The 15,544-nt window shown below is 47.3% G+C and overlaps 1 protein-coding gene and 1 long non-coding RNA gene across 2 annotated transcripts in view; one reads left to right on the forward strand and one right to left on the reverse strand.

Moving 5' to 3' along the window:
• Nucleotides 1-9,048, reverse strand: part of tshz3b (teashirt zinc finger homeobox 3b) — a 30,059-nt gene extending 21,011 nt beyond the window's left edge. The window contains exon 1 of the mRNA XM_052062629.1: nt 8,521-9,048. Coding sequence (XP_051918589.1) covers nt 8,521-8,560 — 40 coding nt within the window. The 5' untranslated portion in view covers nt 8,561-9,048. The remainder of the gene's footprint in view (nt 1-8,520) is intronic.
• Nucleotides 9,049-9,496: 448 nt separating this feature from the next.
• LOC127599124 (uncharacterized) lies at nt 9,497-11,948 on the forward strand. The gene is made up of 2 exons (XR_007962005.1): nt 9,497-9,677; nt 11,431-11,948. It is a non-coding gene; the product is annotated as an uncharacterized LOC127599124 (long non-coding RNA).
• Nucleotides 11,949-15,544: the final 3,596 nt, after the last annotated feature.

Genomic DNA, 15,544 nt, shown 5'->3' on the forward strand with positions numbered 1-15,544 from the left:
GTGACGGCGCCCGAGGCCAAAGAGGGAAAACCAAATGACAGCATCAAGCGGCGGCAATAACGTGTAACGAAGGCAGACCAAGGCGCCTCTAATTGACAGCTGTCAACATAATGGGCGCCGCCGCGGAAGATTCCACGCAGAGGGGGGGCGGGAAGCGTGCTTCCAAACGTCAGCCACTTATCCCGAAGGAAGCGGGAGGGGGCGGGGGCGGGGATACGAGACGTAGACCAGACAGCCGCCTTTCTAAAACAAAGCTCCCTTCCTACCTCGCACGCTTCGTCGGATGTTACGCTGGTGACTTGAGGATTTCCGCTGACCGACCGTCACTCGGTCCATTTTTTTGGTTTTCCTCTTCACAGTCGCAACCGTCGCCAGTGATCTTCACGTCTCTTCGAATCTCATGACGTTACTTGACCGTCGGCTTGCGCTCAAAGCTTTCCGCCGAATGCGAACGGGCTGCGATGTGGTGACCACGGACCGCATGAGTAAATCGCAGGCCAGCTTTGAGATCTCCCCGGTGATGGGCGATCGTCTTCGTGTCATGATTCTGTTTTTGTTTCGATCAGATTTGGTTTAGTTTCATAGCACGCTGGCATGGTTCTGTCCCGCATCGGAGGGCTTTTTCCGTTAAAAGGAGGACTGCCACGCCCATCACTCACACAAGTCTGCTGGTCCGCTAGTTCCTCCACTTAAAAGGATACAATCAGAGACATTTGTTCAGAACTCCGTACCCCGGCCCAAATGTCCCGGGACCTTTTCAAAGCACCTCTTCTTGCAAGCGGGGGCCTTTTTTGGGTCAAGAAAAACAAAAACCAGGAACTAAACCTTCAGACTCCTCTGAAAAACAACAAAACAATAATCAAACAACAAGCAAGTCCACCTCATTGTTCACTCTTATCTGCCATGCTGTGAAATTTGATGCATCCAAAGTAGATGTGGTGTCGGTGCCCTGGCTCAGTTTCAGTGGTAACTCGAGAGCGACGGTGTGAAAAAAAAAAGCAGTATCGAAAATGCTCCGATCCAATCCGTTCAGTGCTAACAGACACGAGCCCAAAGTTTCTCGGACCTCCAAAGCAGAGTATTTTCTTCAGCCTCAGCTCTAAAGTTATGGAAAAATTGCCCACCCAATAGGTTCTTAGACCTCTTAAAAGTCCCCCAGCCCCCTTAGGAGGGTTGTCTTTAGACCTAAAAAGAAAAACCTCCCCAGGAACTCAATTCCTGAACACAGAAGGTTCCTTCCAATTTAATCAGCAATGTCGACTCCACCCCATCAAGTTCCTTGACGGGGTGGCAAGTTCCTTGACATCTTCAAAGTACTGTTAACCAACCACCACTCGAGCTTGGCCTGGAGTGGGGGGGGGGGGGGGTAATCCAGCCTGTGCAAGATACTCAGTTCTTGAGTCGATGACAGTCCTCCAAAGGCCCATTCCCGCAAAAAGATTCCGAAGCAAAGAGGGTTGTCCACGTCATCAGCAAATGACACAAGTGTGGCTTTGAACGAAATCGCAGCTAATTGCAGGCGGAAGCAGCGCGGCCGCTAGTTAAAAAGAGAGAGCGAAAAAAAAGAGGGGTGTTGCTTTTCAAGGCATTTTCACTCTGTTAATTAAGACAATAATTATCCCAAGCTGCTTTAAACAAGGTTAATTAGCTTCATTATGTTTACGTGTTTCATTAGCGGCTGGCCGACGTGGACACGGGGCGCAAATTAAACTCCGCATTGGCGGCGAGGAGAAAGACGAGCCCTTAATGTACTTCTACAAGACGCTATTTAAAGACAAACAATGTGTGTGCGAGTGTGTGTGTGTGTGTGTGTGTGTTTTAAAACGGGCCACTGCATCTCCACTCTGATACGAGTTGCAATGCTAACGCACATGCAGCGTGATTAATATCTCGCTGCTGCGCTTTAGCACACAAGTGCGCACCCACAAACACACTCACACACACACACACACAGACACACAGACACACACACATCCCAGAAATCAGCTGCTTTTCCAGCACCATCTATCTACGTTAGGACAGAACCAGATCTGTCTGGATGCTAATGCGGTAAAGCCTCGCCGACTGTGGCGTCGCAATTCATCTACTCGCAAAGGTTTGTGCGGAAGACTCCAAACAACAATGGCTGAACAAAAGGCAAGGGAAAGGCAACAAGCTTCGTTAGCGATCGTGACATTGCTACTTACGAGTCATTCTGCTCTCCCTCCGAAGCGGGATTGGTCGTTACTTCCCGCGGACTCGAGTGACGGCATCAACATGAGCCGTTGCTACTAAATCGAGTCACCACGGCCTGGACTTTGCAGGTATCATGTTTCGGTCTGTTTTGGTGGAAGGCGGGACCGGAGGGCGTGTGGGCAAACCCCGCAGCTGTTTCTCATCACGTTCATCATCATCCGCCTTTCAAAGACGTCCACCGGTTGTCGGATTATTCCTGCCTTGCTCACGACTCTCGTGCCGAGCGTTCCTTGTTGTCACTTTGTCGTTCTTTGTTCCGCCTTTTGTCATCGGGCGTGTTCTCGGCTTGGTTCATTTTGGGTCATTGAATTTCTTTTGTCCTTTTGAGCCAAGCAATTCATGTTCTGCATATTGTGTCTTGTTCTTGAAATTCGAAACACATCAACCACCAGAGAAACTAAATTGTTAGCCAAGCTAATTGTTAGCCTACTTGTAAAAGGACCACTCGATCCACCGCAACTAGCGCGCGACTCGTCCGAGCCTAGCGCGTAGCGTAGCCGCTGCTCAAAAAAAGGCGCGCAGGTTGCTCGGTTGTGCCGTATCATGGCGACAAAGAGGCCCGCGGGGGAGATTTCCGCCAACCTTCAACCTGATTTTCCAGCCCATCTCCGCTTAAGCTGTGTGATGGTTGACTGCCGCCACGCTGAACAGACACGAGAGCGTTCGAATCTGCAATCAAGGACAATCACCTCGCCGTCCTGACCTAACTCCCACACGCCGCAATCAATCTGTCGTCACTCCACGCATCCTGAGCACATTTTTTTTTTTTTACAGCTGCAAGGCTGGAAGACTTGGATGGATGCAGTTTTTGTCCCTACCAAAATGTGATACTTTTGTCTGATACAGACTTTTTTTTTTTAAAGGTTCTACATTAAAGGCACAAATTTCTTTGTCTTGTTTGCATAAGGGAATGGCTCTTCGCAACCATTCTTAGTGATGCTATTGGGAGCCAAAATAGCCAAAAGCTTTACAGTATATGCCACCAAATAAGAACCAGGGTTCGGTTTAGAGTTGTGCTCTTTGGTACCAGGGCTGCAACCTGGGGTGCATTCAAGAATCTCTTTTTTCAAGTAATCTGGATGTAATTGTCACATAATTTCAAAATAGGGCCGCAGCGATCACATTCTTAGACTCGACTTTCCAAACGATCACACCATCGATTGTTTGAAGAGGCAGCGAATAATCTGGTGAGTGACATGGGCGCCAATAGTTAGAGTGTAAAGTTGTTGATAGTGGTGAAAAAAAAATCACATTTAATCAATTCTTTAAAAAAATGTCAATCATGAGGTGGTCGATGGGTCGGCCACCGGTTCGGGGTGTCCCCCGCCGAGTGCGCAAAGACAGCTGGGATAGACTCCCGCATGCCGGTGAGGATAAGCGGATTAGAAATTGGATGGAGGGATGTTGAGGGCGGTTGTTATTTGGCTCAGCATGAGCCAGCCCATGTGCGGACTGCCGGGACAGAAGTTGTGACCGTAGCAGCTCGCCTCTGAGTGTGCTCTAGCGTAGAAGTCATTTTGGAGACTCTTTCAAAATTTCCACCTCCACTTCAGCGTTCTTGTATGTCGGAGCGACGTGACATGAATTGCTTTCAAAAGTCATATTCACCACACATTTCTGGCCTCCTTTATGCTTCCAAATTCCTAAATCATCTTCTACAAACGTTCATTGTCCAGAGAATAGTCAATCATCCATCTGTCTGTCGTGTCCATTAGCCCTAAAACGCTGCCATCAAGCAAGGCCCTGGCCTCAATGTGTGTGTGTGTGTGTGTGTGCGTGCGTGCGTGGACGAGTGTGTGCGCGCCGGATTGACCATTAGGGCCATTGATGAATGTGGCTGTCAGAGGGCAGACAATTAAATCAAATATGAAACAAAGTCTCTCCGACAGAGCAAGTCAGTGTTCCGCCTCACGATTAGCCTAATACTCAATACTATACCGCTCTCACTTTTTGCGTGTGTGTGTGTGTGTGTGTGTGTGTGTGTGTGCCCGCGTGAAGTGTTGCATGCTTGTTTATGTGCAGTGTAAAGTCAGTACAGCATGACGTGTGTACATGCATCACTGCACATATGTAATTACATGTGTTATTGTGTGGGGAGGGGGAAGGTTGGAGACTATCGTTGAAATGCAAGCTAAAAAAAAAAAAATAATATGAGAAAATATTGGAAGTACACGTGCCAAGATGGATGGGAGTGGGTGAGGAAGGGGGCGAGTGGGCCTCCAGTGAAATATTGCGATTCATGCATTAATTATTTTTAATTAACTGGAATGCATGGAAGCCAGCAAAAAAAAAAATGATTGACATCATATTAAATTTGAAAAATACAAATTATTAAGACAAAAGACAGTAAGCACAGTGTAGCAATGTTAAATAAAAACAGTTAGAAAAATTGAAAGTGATGACTTGTTGGGGGGGGGGGATCAAGGTGTGTTGCAATTTGTGTGTGTGTGTGTGTTTCAAAAAATGGACTACAACGACCACATCGTGGGAGAATAGGAAAATAAATTTAAAAAGAGCGACTAGCTTCCTGTCAACAAAATAAATTGTGTTGTGATACATGTGTGTATGGATGCACGCATGTGTGTGTGTGTGCGTGTGTGTGAGAGAGTGCGTGTGTGTGTGTGTGTGCGTGCGAGTGTGTTTGTGTGAGACAGTGATGATGTCACCACACTGAAACGTTTGCGAAAATTGCACCTATAATTACAAAACTTCAAAGAGGCTAACGGGTAGGGTTAAAAAAAAGAGTGAAAATGAATATGGGAGGAAAAAAAAGATTGTCAGGAGTGAGGTCGGCCATAAAGATGTTTACGAGCGACAGTGCCCACGATGATGACATGGCCCTGGAACTTCGCACTTTGAAAAAATTCTCATAAAACAGAAGACGGAGGTGGGCAGACCTTGATTCGGAATGCAAACAAGCTCATTAAGAATGCGAGAGCGGTGAAAAGATGCTAACCGGCAACATCCAGATCTAACATGGAAGACAAAAACAGCAATAAACAAAGAGTACAAGTGTAAAAAAATACACACTAGCAAGCGAGTCCTAAATCCTACCACACACACACACACACACACACACACAAACACAAAAGAAACGCTAGCATGCAAGCCTCACATGACAATGTGATAGAAGGAGCTACTTGTGATGAAAACGATCTGAGGAAAAATAATACATAAATGACATTAAAACACACAAAAGATGGTTCCACTTCTGCTTTAGCGTAAGGGAATATCACGAGAGGAAAAGAAATGCTCGCAAAACACAATTGGATCCTCTGCTAGCTAGTGAGAAAATTGTCCACCAAATTGAAAATAAAATAAAAACCAACCGGCAGATACGGTGGCATCGATACGAGGATGCTAACAAGCATCGTAACAACACAAAAGTCATCAATAGATGAATGAGATCCAGGGAAGAAAAAGGACATGCAAGCGGAGGAACTCATCTGGGAAAATTGCTCATATAGACTAAAAACTTTCAACACTGGCGACTTTGATGCGAACCAGCAAGATTCCGGTTCAAGCGTCAACAGGAGAAGGTAGCAAAGGCGTTCCGGATTTTACTTCTTGCAATGGAAATCAAAGTGTACATGAAACGAAAAAAAAAACTTCAAAGATGCAAACAAGTGAGATAAGAGTAGCAGTGAGAAAAAAATGAGTGAAATTTGAATCCTATGCCACACTTAACTGATGAGCTTTCGTTTGCCAACTAAAATCCAACCGTTTACTTCCTCCGACATATAAGTGACTCCAATTTCCTCCCGCGTTCCAAAAACACGCACGGTTGGATGGCAAAGGTCGAAAATTGTCCCGAGGTGTGTGAGTGTGAGTACGGATGCTCGTTCGTCTTTGTGTGCCCTGCGACTGGCTGGCGACCGCTTCAGGGTATCCCGCTCGCGACCCTCGTGAGGATACGCGGGCGGATGAATGCATGTGTGGAAAGGAGCCAACTAACGCTGGCATTTCCTGGCGATCATCAAGTATCAACGTCACGGAAGCTACTCCATCCGGAGTCAACACCTTGGCTCCGGTGTTGTGTGAAGTTTTACGATAATTAGTCGTAGTGAAGGTCTCTCTGATGTCAGCTTCAGGGGAGAATCCCCCCAAACTCCCCCCCCCTTTTTTTTTTTGCAGTGTGTGTGTGTGTGTGTGTGTTTTTAGACATATATATATATATATATATATATATATATATATATATATATATATATATATATATATATATATATATATATATATATATATATCAAAGTGTACATGAAAAAGTACACACAAAAGTGTGTGTGTGTGTGTGTGTGTGAGACATATATACACACACACACACACACACACATATATATATATATATATATGTCTCACACACACACACACACACACATGCATTTAGAATAATATTGTATAGTTGGATATGCGGAAAGCAATAATTTATACGGTCTGGCTCTAATTTAGCCTAAAGTTGTCAAGACACGACCCGAACAACTGAAAGGAAGCCACATTTAGTGCTGATGGACCCCACTTGGATCATGTTTTAATCCGACCAAACATCAAGACTATTTGATAACATTTTCACTTTTGTGGGGATTTGTGAAAAAAAAAAAAAAAAAAACAGTGCCTCACTTTCTCTTGACAATGAACATAAACAGGAAAAAAGTCAGATGACCGCATTTTTGTTCATTGTCTTTTTTTCCCCATCTCTGGACAACAGCGTTCGCATACCACAACCAATTCCTCAGCTCATTTTTGCACAGAATCGACCGAAAATGACCCGATGGGCAGAAATGAAACCACAAAAAAAGCTACCGCTTCTCAACATTTTTTTGGGAGGGAAAAAAATCGTCTTTCCACTTGCTGATAGGAACACTTGCAAACTGAAGACGACTTCACTCTATTTTTAACGGAGTCCAAAACTGCGCCAAAGACACCAAAACGAGACCTGAATGCAGCCGCTCTGAACACCGGTGACTTGATTTTGATCTTTTCTCTCTCTCTACATCTCTTTTTTTCTCTCTCGACATATCCTCGGACAACACCGTTCACAAGCCATCGCAACATATTGTGAAGGTGACATGTGGCTTTCATTGAGGTCAAAGTAGTCCGTGAGTGACACTGGGAAGCATTCGTCTCCCAATCGGGCCAATGCGGTTCTGAGTACGGCGTCGAGCTGAAGCGGAGAGGCGGACGACACCCTGGACCGGTCGCCATTCAATCACAGGGCAGTTACAGAAACAGAGCGTTTACATTCGCGGCGAGTGGCAACTGAAGTCATGCTGCAACAATGACCCCCCCCCGAAAACTGACAACCCATTTTTGGATTTTCATCAATTTGGGCATTTTTTATGCCTGCGGACAAGAAATATTTGCCAAACGGACCCTTTGACTGTACGGCGTTGTTGAAAGCGTAACGCGGCATTTTTGTGCCAAAGGAAGCCATGTTGGTCCGCTTTGAATCATTCCCAACGATAGGCAGCGAAAAGGACTATTTTGAGCGCGGGAAATGTGGCTTTTGTTTCATGGGACGGTTGTGCCAAAGTGACACGAGGAACGCAAACGTTCCACCGACATGACCGCATTGGGCGTCGGTGAACCCAATTGGATCAGTTTACATCCGCAACGGGTGGCTTTCATTTAGTTGTCAGAAAAGGACAAAAAAAGGATCAGAAAATCACGAGCATGTTCAATGACGATTTGGACAATTTTGGGGTCCCTTCGATGACACTCGTGTACAAATAGAAAATTTGTGGAGAAGCTCGATACATCCAACGGAAGCAGGCTCAAACAACACCATTTTGAATCCGAGGCTTCCATCCAGTGCAAAGTTGTCAGAGACACGGCGAACAGAAAAGCTGACTGTCGCGTGGAGTTCAAAGTTGACGTTCCAAACACTGAACCGTATTTAGCTCCGTTGAAGCCATTTCGATCCGCTCGAAGCGACATCGATATTGATCTTTTTTTTTTTTTTTTTTCAAAATCACCTGCTGACATTTGAAAGTTGCCAGAAAGTCACACTATGGACACAAATGCTATCAACACCAACGCCATCACCACAAAAAGGGGAAATAACCTCACTTTTCCTCTTTTGCAACCCCCCCCCCAAAAAAAACTCGAAATGACACATCGCTCTGGTGCTCAAATAAATCAGGTATGAGTATGTTCAATGGAAGCAAGCGTTTTCCCTCCAATATCCCTGAAAAGTCAGTAAATGTTAGTCGGGGGAGGTGACGCACGCACGCACACGCGCACGCGCACACGCACGTGCGAACCAGAAGCAAAAGAGCGGACTCGTACCTGCGGCGCGCCGCGGCGCTTGCTGCTTCCTCCGCGGCATGTCGGCGAGTCTGGCCCCGGGGAAGGCGCTTGATCCGCGGCCCCGCTGAAGCGAGGCTTCCGGCCGGCGACACTTTCAACCCTTCGTCGGCGCTCGCGAGCTCGCTCAGGGCTCCCGCATCGATGGAGCGCGTGCGGGCTCGACAAAAAAGAGGTTGCGGGGGAACCGGGGATGTTCCTCTCTTCCTTCCCCGGCGCCTGGCTGAGCCCTCGCTCGGCTTGGCCGCCGCCTCGGTGCGGGGGGGGAGTGTGGAGGTTAAACGCTCCCCCTCGAGTGCTTGTGCGCGTGGTCCGTCCGTCCGTCCGTGCGTCCGTGCGTCCGTGCGTGTTCTCCTGCAACAGGCGCGCTTGAGGAGACACAATCAAACGGCGGGCGTCAGTCAAAAGTGCGCAAAAAGGGCGAGAAAAGCAAGAGCAGACGGGGGGAGGAAAAAAAAGGGGGCGGACGGGGCGCGCGGAGCCTCCTCGACACTTGAACCTCTACGAGGCTGATGATGGGCGGCACGTAACGCGGCTCTGTCTCTCCCCCCCCCCCCACCCACCCATCCCTGTCACTCATCCCCCTCACCCCACCCTCCACCCCCCGCAACGTTTATCACAACATACATCACGCGCACGCGCACTTACTTGAACTGGAACGAAGCCTCCTCCACGAGGAGCGCGCGCGCGCCCGTGTGCGCCCCTCCAGGTGTTCGGAGCCACAAAATGTACACCCCCCGAGACTCCCTTCCCACGCCCCTCCCAAATAAAAAATCCAAATGATGATCGGGATGAAGAGGGAGGTTATGTGAGAAACAGGGGGTCGTGCACGCGCCTCTCTCTCTCTCTCTCTCTCTCTTAGTTCTTCTGTCTCGCGCGCTTTATTGGGTCCCCCGCTCGAAAGGAAGGAGCAAGGAAGAAGGAGGAGGTGGCATTTTTTTTCTTCTTTTTCCCCTTCTTTTTTTTTGGGGGGGGGGGGGGGTTGAGGGTTAAATGAGCCACAAGAGGAATAAAAAGTTGTCCGTGGGGTGGAGGGTGTGGTGGTTGTTGGTGGGGCGCTCGGTCTTCCTTCAGTATTCCCACTTTTCGCCGCCAATAAAAGTTCAAGATGGAAGTCGATAAATCCCGTCAAGGCGAGGGTGAGTCCTTTTTCTTCTTCTTCTTTGTCCTCCACGCCAGACGTGCGGCGGGAATCGAACCACCTTGTCGGGGGAACGCACGCGGACGAGGCGGGACCGGCAGCCGCGAGTATCCGCCCTGGGACGATCTTTTCCCCGCAGATCTCGCCGCGAGTGTGCGCGCCGCTGCAGCAGTGCGCGCCGTTAGAGCCGCCCAAGCATCTGTCCGTCTCTCCGCTGGCGCATCCATCATCGGTGCCTCCCTCTCTCTCTCTCTCGCGCGCGCGCGCGGACGCACACGCAAACACACGCGCGCGCACGCGCACCCGGGCGTATACAAGCGCGCGAGAGAGCAGGATAGTAGCACGCCCCCTCCCACCTCGCGGGAATCCCACGTCACAGTCTCGCACACAAACGCTTTCGGTTTGCTGCAGTGTGACTGACACGTGCGCGTGCACGTTGGCTTGTTGGGCGAGAGAGAAAGCGAGCGAGCGAGCGTGCGCGCGCGCGCACCGGGAAAACACTCGCAATCAATCCAAAACGGACACGTTTGGATTCTTGTTCGTTTTGCGTGCGTGTGTGTGTGTGTGTGGAGGGGGGACGGGAGGTTGGGGGGGGGGGGGGGATAACAAACCACATTGGCCCCTTGCAGGTAAATTGAAGATTTATTCCCGTTCATATGTCGAGTTTCTGTGTAGTTTGAGCACGTAGCAAACTGAAATACAATCACGTTCAACAATGAGGGTTTAACATTTTCTTTCCTTGAGGTAAATTTGAGCTCCGCGTGCATTCAAATATTTTACAAAGAAAAGTACGTGCGGGGGGTGGGGAGGGGGGTGCATGCAGAAAAAGCACAGTTTTCTGTTTGATTTTGGATTGACAGGTAATTTGGCAATAAATCAATCGTGGTCCAAGTCACCAAAACGTGTTGGCGACTTGATTCGTGAATCTCGACTGAACTTCATGCACACGACGAACAAAACCGAGTCACTCACCGGAAAAGAGGGGACGCGACTCCGAACCTAGACGGAGTCGATTGGGTACCGCGCGCGTGGACGCTTGGAAAATCAACGTTGGCGCACCGTAGAAGTTTTGACGTGTTCCGACAAAAAAAAAAAAAACGTCCTCAAAGGAAAAAAGGACCAAATTGTTCCTTTTCTTTGGTAAAGTCGAGAGGATAGCTCACCGCCGATGCGATTGGCACTTTTTTTTTCCTGCATTTAATGCACCGGCTTTGAAGGGGGCCACAGCACCGGGAAAAGTCCCATCAAATCCCCCGTCATTGAAAAACCTGCGATGGGCGTTTCCCCCTTTTCACAATTTCTGCAAAACAAAGTGGGCAGAATGTCACAAAATCCGACTTTTGGCCTTCTGCTGACCAACTTGACATTTGCCGTGAAAAAAAACGCTCCCTTTTTTTGTATCAAAAGTTTTGCTTTAAAATTAAAACCGATCACCCCCCCCCCCCCCAAAAAAAAATGCCACGAGACCAAGTGTGGATAAAACCTGCCGCGGGTCTCTTCTTTTCCAGGACACACAATTATTTGCTTTTCTACACGTATCGAGGAACGATTTTTAATTGTCTACAATCCACACTTGAGCAACACTGTGTGTGTGTGTGTGTGTGTGTGTGTGTGTGTGTGTGTGTGTGTGTGTGTGTGTGTGTGGTGTGTATGGTGTGTGTGTCCACTTTAGTTGACTTCTTTTTTTTTTTTTTTTTTTTTTCGGAGCTGACTTTTGCTAGTGTAACATGTTGAAGTTGTGCCTGCCGCAGGGAGAACCAGTTTGGCGCTTCACGCTCCAGTCCTGGGCCGAGATGAGCGCGTGAGGGCGGCTGCGGAGTCCGGGGAAAGGAGCTTCGTGGATGCGGGAGGTGTGTGTGTGTGTGGGGGGCGGGGGGGGGGTGTAGGACTAAGAGGGGCTGGCGGAAGAAGGTTGGAGGCGACCCCGTGCATGGATGTGCTTCTCCAAAGGGGTGGGAAGTGTATGTGTGTGTGTGTGTGGGGGGGGGGGGGGGGGTGTAAGTACTCGAATTCTCTTTCAAGGTCTTTATTGTAATCCTGCTTTTGTGGCGCCTGTATCTGCTGAAAACACGCCTGTGTGAGTGTGTCAAGTGGATCCAAACGAGGAGGAATTCATTCAGATAGTATTTGGATTGAGCAAAATCGTTAAAAATGAAAAAAAAGGACAAAAAAAAAACAAGCGATGTCGAGTCGAACGTGCAAAACGCTTGCATTGAAATATTCTTGTTCTTGCTGGACAGTGAGAGCACACCTGTAAAGAAACACAAAACCATCACACAAAAAATAAACGTACATCACTTGGTGAACATCATGAAATGAATCCATTCATGTGGTTGACCGCTAAAAAAATTAACGATTGAGTTAATTGCTGCCTGAGGTCGATTTTCTTTGGAATTGGATACTTTTGTTTTTTTTTCCACACACATGACAATGACAAAATAAGCTAAGCACAACTTATAGCATATATACATATAGCAACTTATAGCATATATACAGTATATATATATATATATATATATATATATATATATATGTTAATTTGCTCGGGCGTCCAGTTCCATCAAAATCCACCATTCCTTTGATCAACTTATTGTTGCTTTAGTGGTATTTTGGTGAGCAGCCAGGACGGAACTTTTACCTAAATGCCATAATCGCTTCCAATTTCCGATCAGGGGGGATCAACATGTCTGAAAGACACACACACACACACACACACACACACACACACAAACAAACGTGCAGAACATTCAGACATGCGGTGTGATGACAGAAAAAAGCCACACCAAGTGGTGGAGATGTGGGCACAATGCTTAATACTCACTGAGCTGATGTCTCGCGCGATGATGCTCCTGCAAGTTACGATTTGACCTTTGAGTATTTTTACTCTCAGAAATTGGTCCTTTTATGTGTGTGTGTGTGTGTGGTGGTCTGGGGGGGGGGGGGGAGAGCAGGAACTGTTGCACCACGTTTAGTTTTGCCGGTTTCCTACATACTCATAAATTGTTCTGATGAGAAATGTGAAAGATGAATTTAGGACCGGACGATCAAGTCATTCATGGTAATCCATTTTCTGATCTTGATCAATTTTATTCTGTGGCTATGTCCTGCCTGTTAGTGCATGTTGGGATATTGTGCTAAAAGTCATTTTTATTCTTTGGCTCATGACTCAGCATGAGACTTGAGTGTAGTTTGGCTGTTTTGTGCTTTTTATCGTCTTCATTATATTATTCAGATTTTTGTCGTTTGCTGTTGTGCAATTAATTTTTTTGCTCGAAGTACAGCACTTTGTTGTTTTAAAATGCTCTAGAAATAATTTTTTTTTATGGGCTGGGTATCATTTTTTTCCCTCTCGTCTTTTGCTGTCACTGATTTTCTTAGTTTTGTCTTGGTATGAATTGAAATGTTTCGAGAAAGTCTTAAAGAAGCTTTTATGGGGGGTTGCGTCTTTCACATGTTGTTGTGTGGTAAATTTCAACTTGCCCGGTCTGGTAAGTGCTGTTATTTTGCATGTAAAAAAAAGTAACATTGTCGGAAGTACGATCCTGGAAGAAGAGAAAAAAATAGAAAACAAGGAGGGGCTAAAGAAGCCGAAGAAGACGAAATGGAAGCGGCGTCCTCGCTGCCTCCCGCCGGATGGGCTGCAGTGCCGGCGAGGTCGGCAGGCCAAGTGCTGACCGGCTCCGTTTCACTCTCAGTCTGCTGCTACTAGGTCACCACACACACACACACACACACACACACAGACTACCGCTGTTGCGGTCAGTGCAGCCACCAGGGACTGGGGGTAATTTAAGCCCTCCTTGATGCAGCCTATTCATCACTGTCCCTGTGCAGAGCGCCTCAAAATTAAAGCGCGATCTACAAAGTTAGAGCGAAGGCAGATAACAATCGGCGGAGGTCAGTGGCGGCCAGCGGCGCTCTCGACCCGAAGCGGCGCCTCGGCTGGGCCGTCGCCAGGACTTGCTTTGATGAGGGAAGGAGCCAATCGCCTGCGCGACTCGCGCACCTTTCGGAGCCTTTTCCGTCGCTTACGATCCAAGCAAACAAACATCGGCGAAAAGTGGTGATCTTGTGGTGTGTGTGTGTGTGTGTGTGCGTTCAGAGTGAATTTTCCTCCTCGGTGCGTTTGGAAAATAAGTCAGAAATGTTCAACCCGTTAGCTTGGAGGTAAGGTCCCTTTCAGATAGGTACACGGCTCCCGTTTCCGATCAAAGTCACCGACGGCCAGATCGGCGGATGTCTTTCAAAGACGATCCTGCGGTGTGGGGACCTGTTCAAAAGTCATTTTCAGTCAATTAAGATTTTCTCTTTTTTTTTTTTTCTTATTTTCCTCAATGCATCGACAGAGTAGCGGATCAGGAATCAGGATTCAGATTCAGGTGCAAAAGTCCAAATGTCGGTTTTCGGAATCTGAAGGACATTTTGGGGAAAGCTTCAAGGTGACACACCAATGTTGTCATTCCGAGCAACGTTCGCAGGGCATGAAAGGATTTTTTTTTTCCTTTGGCATTTTTAGCAACGCATAACTTCCACAAGAAGTCGCAGTCACAACAAGAGCGTTTCGGTGTCGAAGAATATCAAATTCTGGTTGGCCTTTCTCAATTTTTCCGATTAACAGTTGTCAAACAATTTTGTCTGGCAAGAAAATGTGTCCAACAAAAATGGTTTCTCTATTGGTTCCTGCCAATGGGAACTCACTACTTACTACTTTTGAGATTTCAAATAGGATTCAAGTCAACATGGACGTGTATGTCTCTGTGTCCAAGTCTATTAAAAATCAGAGGGAAAAATGAACACGTTGTCTACGTCATTTGTCCAAAGTCTGGTGGTCACCCAAGTCACGGGAAGGCACACAAAAACGGTCGCCCGAGGGAAATAAAACAACAATAACAGTTTGGGATGTCCATCGGCTCTCAAAAAGAGTCGTTTATTTTTGGAATGGAAATGGAAAAGTTGTCCGCTAGCCGTGGAAGCGGAAAACATAGACCTGCTTCTCCTTGCAATGAAAGACAGCAGGACACTCGAACGGTGACGTTTGCGCGGCGCTTTGGAGAGTCGTTGGAAAGCGGACTTGGAATAGAGCTCAGCGGATCGACAAGACCACCTGACCAACTCACAACGGTGCTCCGAGACGACATCGTTGGAACCTCGTTGCAACGTAACTCGAGGGACGGACCGAATCCGTACGTTAGAACGGTAACCCGTTCTGATAAAATGGCCGCCAAAGCAAATGAAACTGAACTTTGCCAAGATTTTGCCTTCTGTCCGTATTTAAGTAAAGTAAGCAAATTACCATCATTCAGAATCGCAATCAATATCCAAGCAAGTTAAAAAAAAAAGATTAAAAAAAAAAAAGATAAAAGAACCACCTGCCGTGATGACTTTATCTTATGAAAACAACAAATCTTCTTTTAGCGACGCCACTGTGAGGTACCCGACGCTGTTTTCACAGCGCAAAGTGCGACGGCCTGCTGCTGAGTGACTCACTGCTTCCTCCGTCGCCGGCGTACTTGTACATGTGTGTGTGTGCGTGTGTGTGTGTGTTTTTATGTTTGCACGTGTGTGCGTGTGCGTGCGCGGAAACATGCTGACAGCTGCAGCTCATTACAGCCACTATTACTGATGGCGACTGCTGGGGGAAATTCCTCCTTGCATACAGCAAAGTGCCCTGTTTACCGCATTTACACACACACACACACAGACACACACACACATTCACATACACACCGGACCGAGATGCAACATCTGTAATGCAAACGAGGACGAAACGAAACATTTGCAACATGAGAAAGAAAGTGAATCAAAAAGGATACATCACTCAGCCATGCAGACGCGTGTTCATGTGGCATGCATGTCAGAATACAC

The sequence above is a fragment of the Hippocampus zosterae genome, chromosome 4 (assembly GCF_025434085.1).
Source record: "Hippocampus zosterae strain Florida chromosome 4, ASM2543408v3, whole genome shotgun sequence".
Classification (NCBI taxonomy): Eukaryota; Metazoa; Chordata; class Actinopteri; order Syngnathiformes; family Syngnathidae; genus Hippocampus; species Hippocampus zosterae.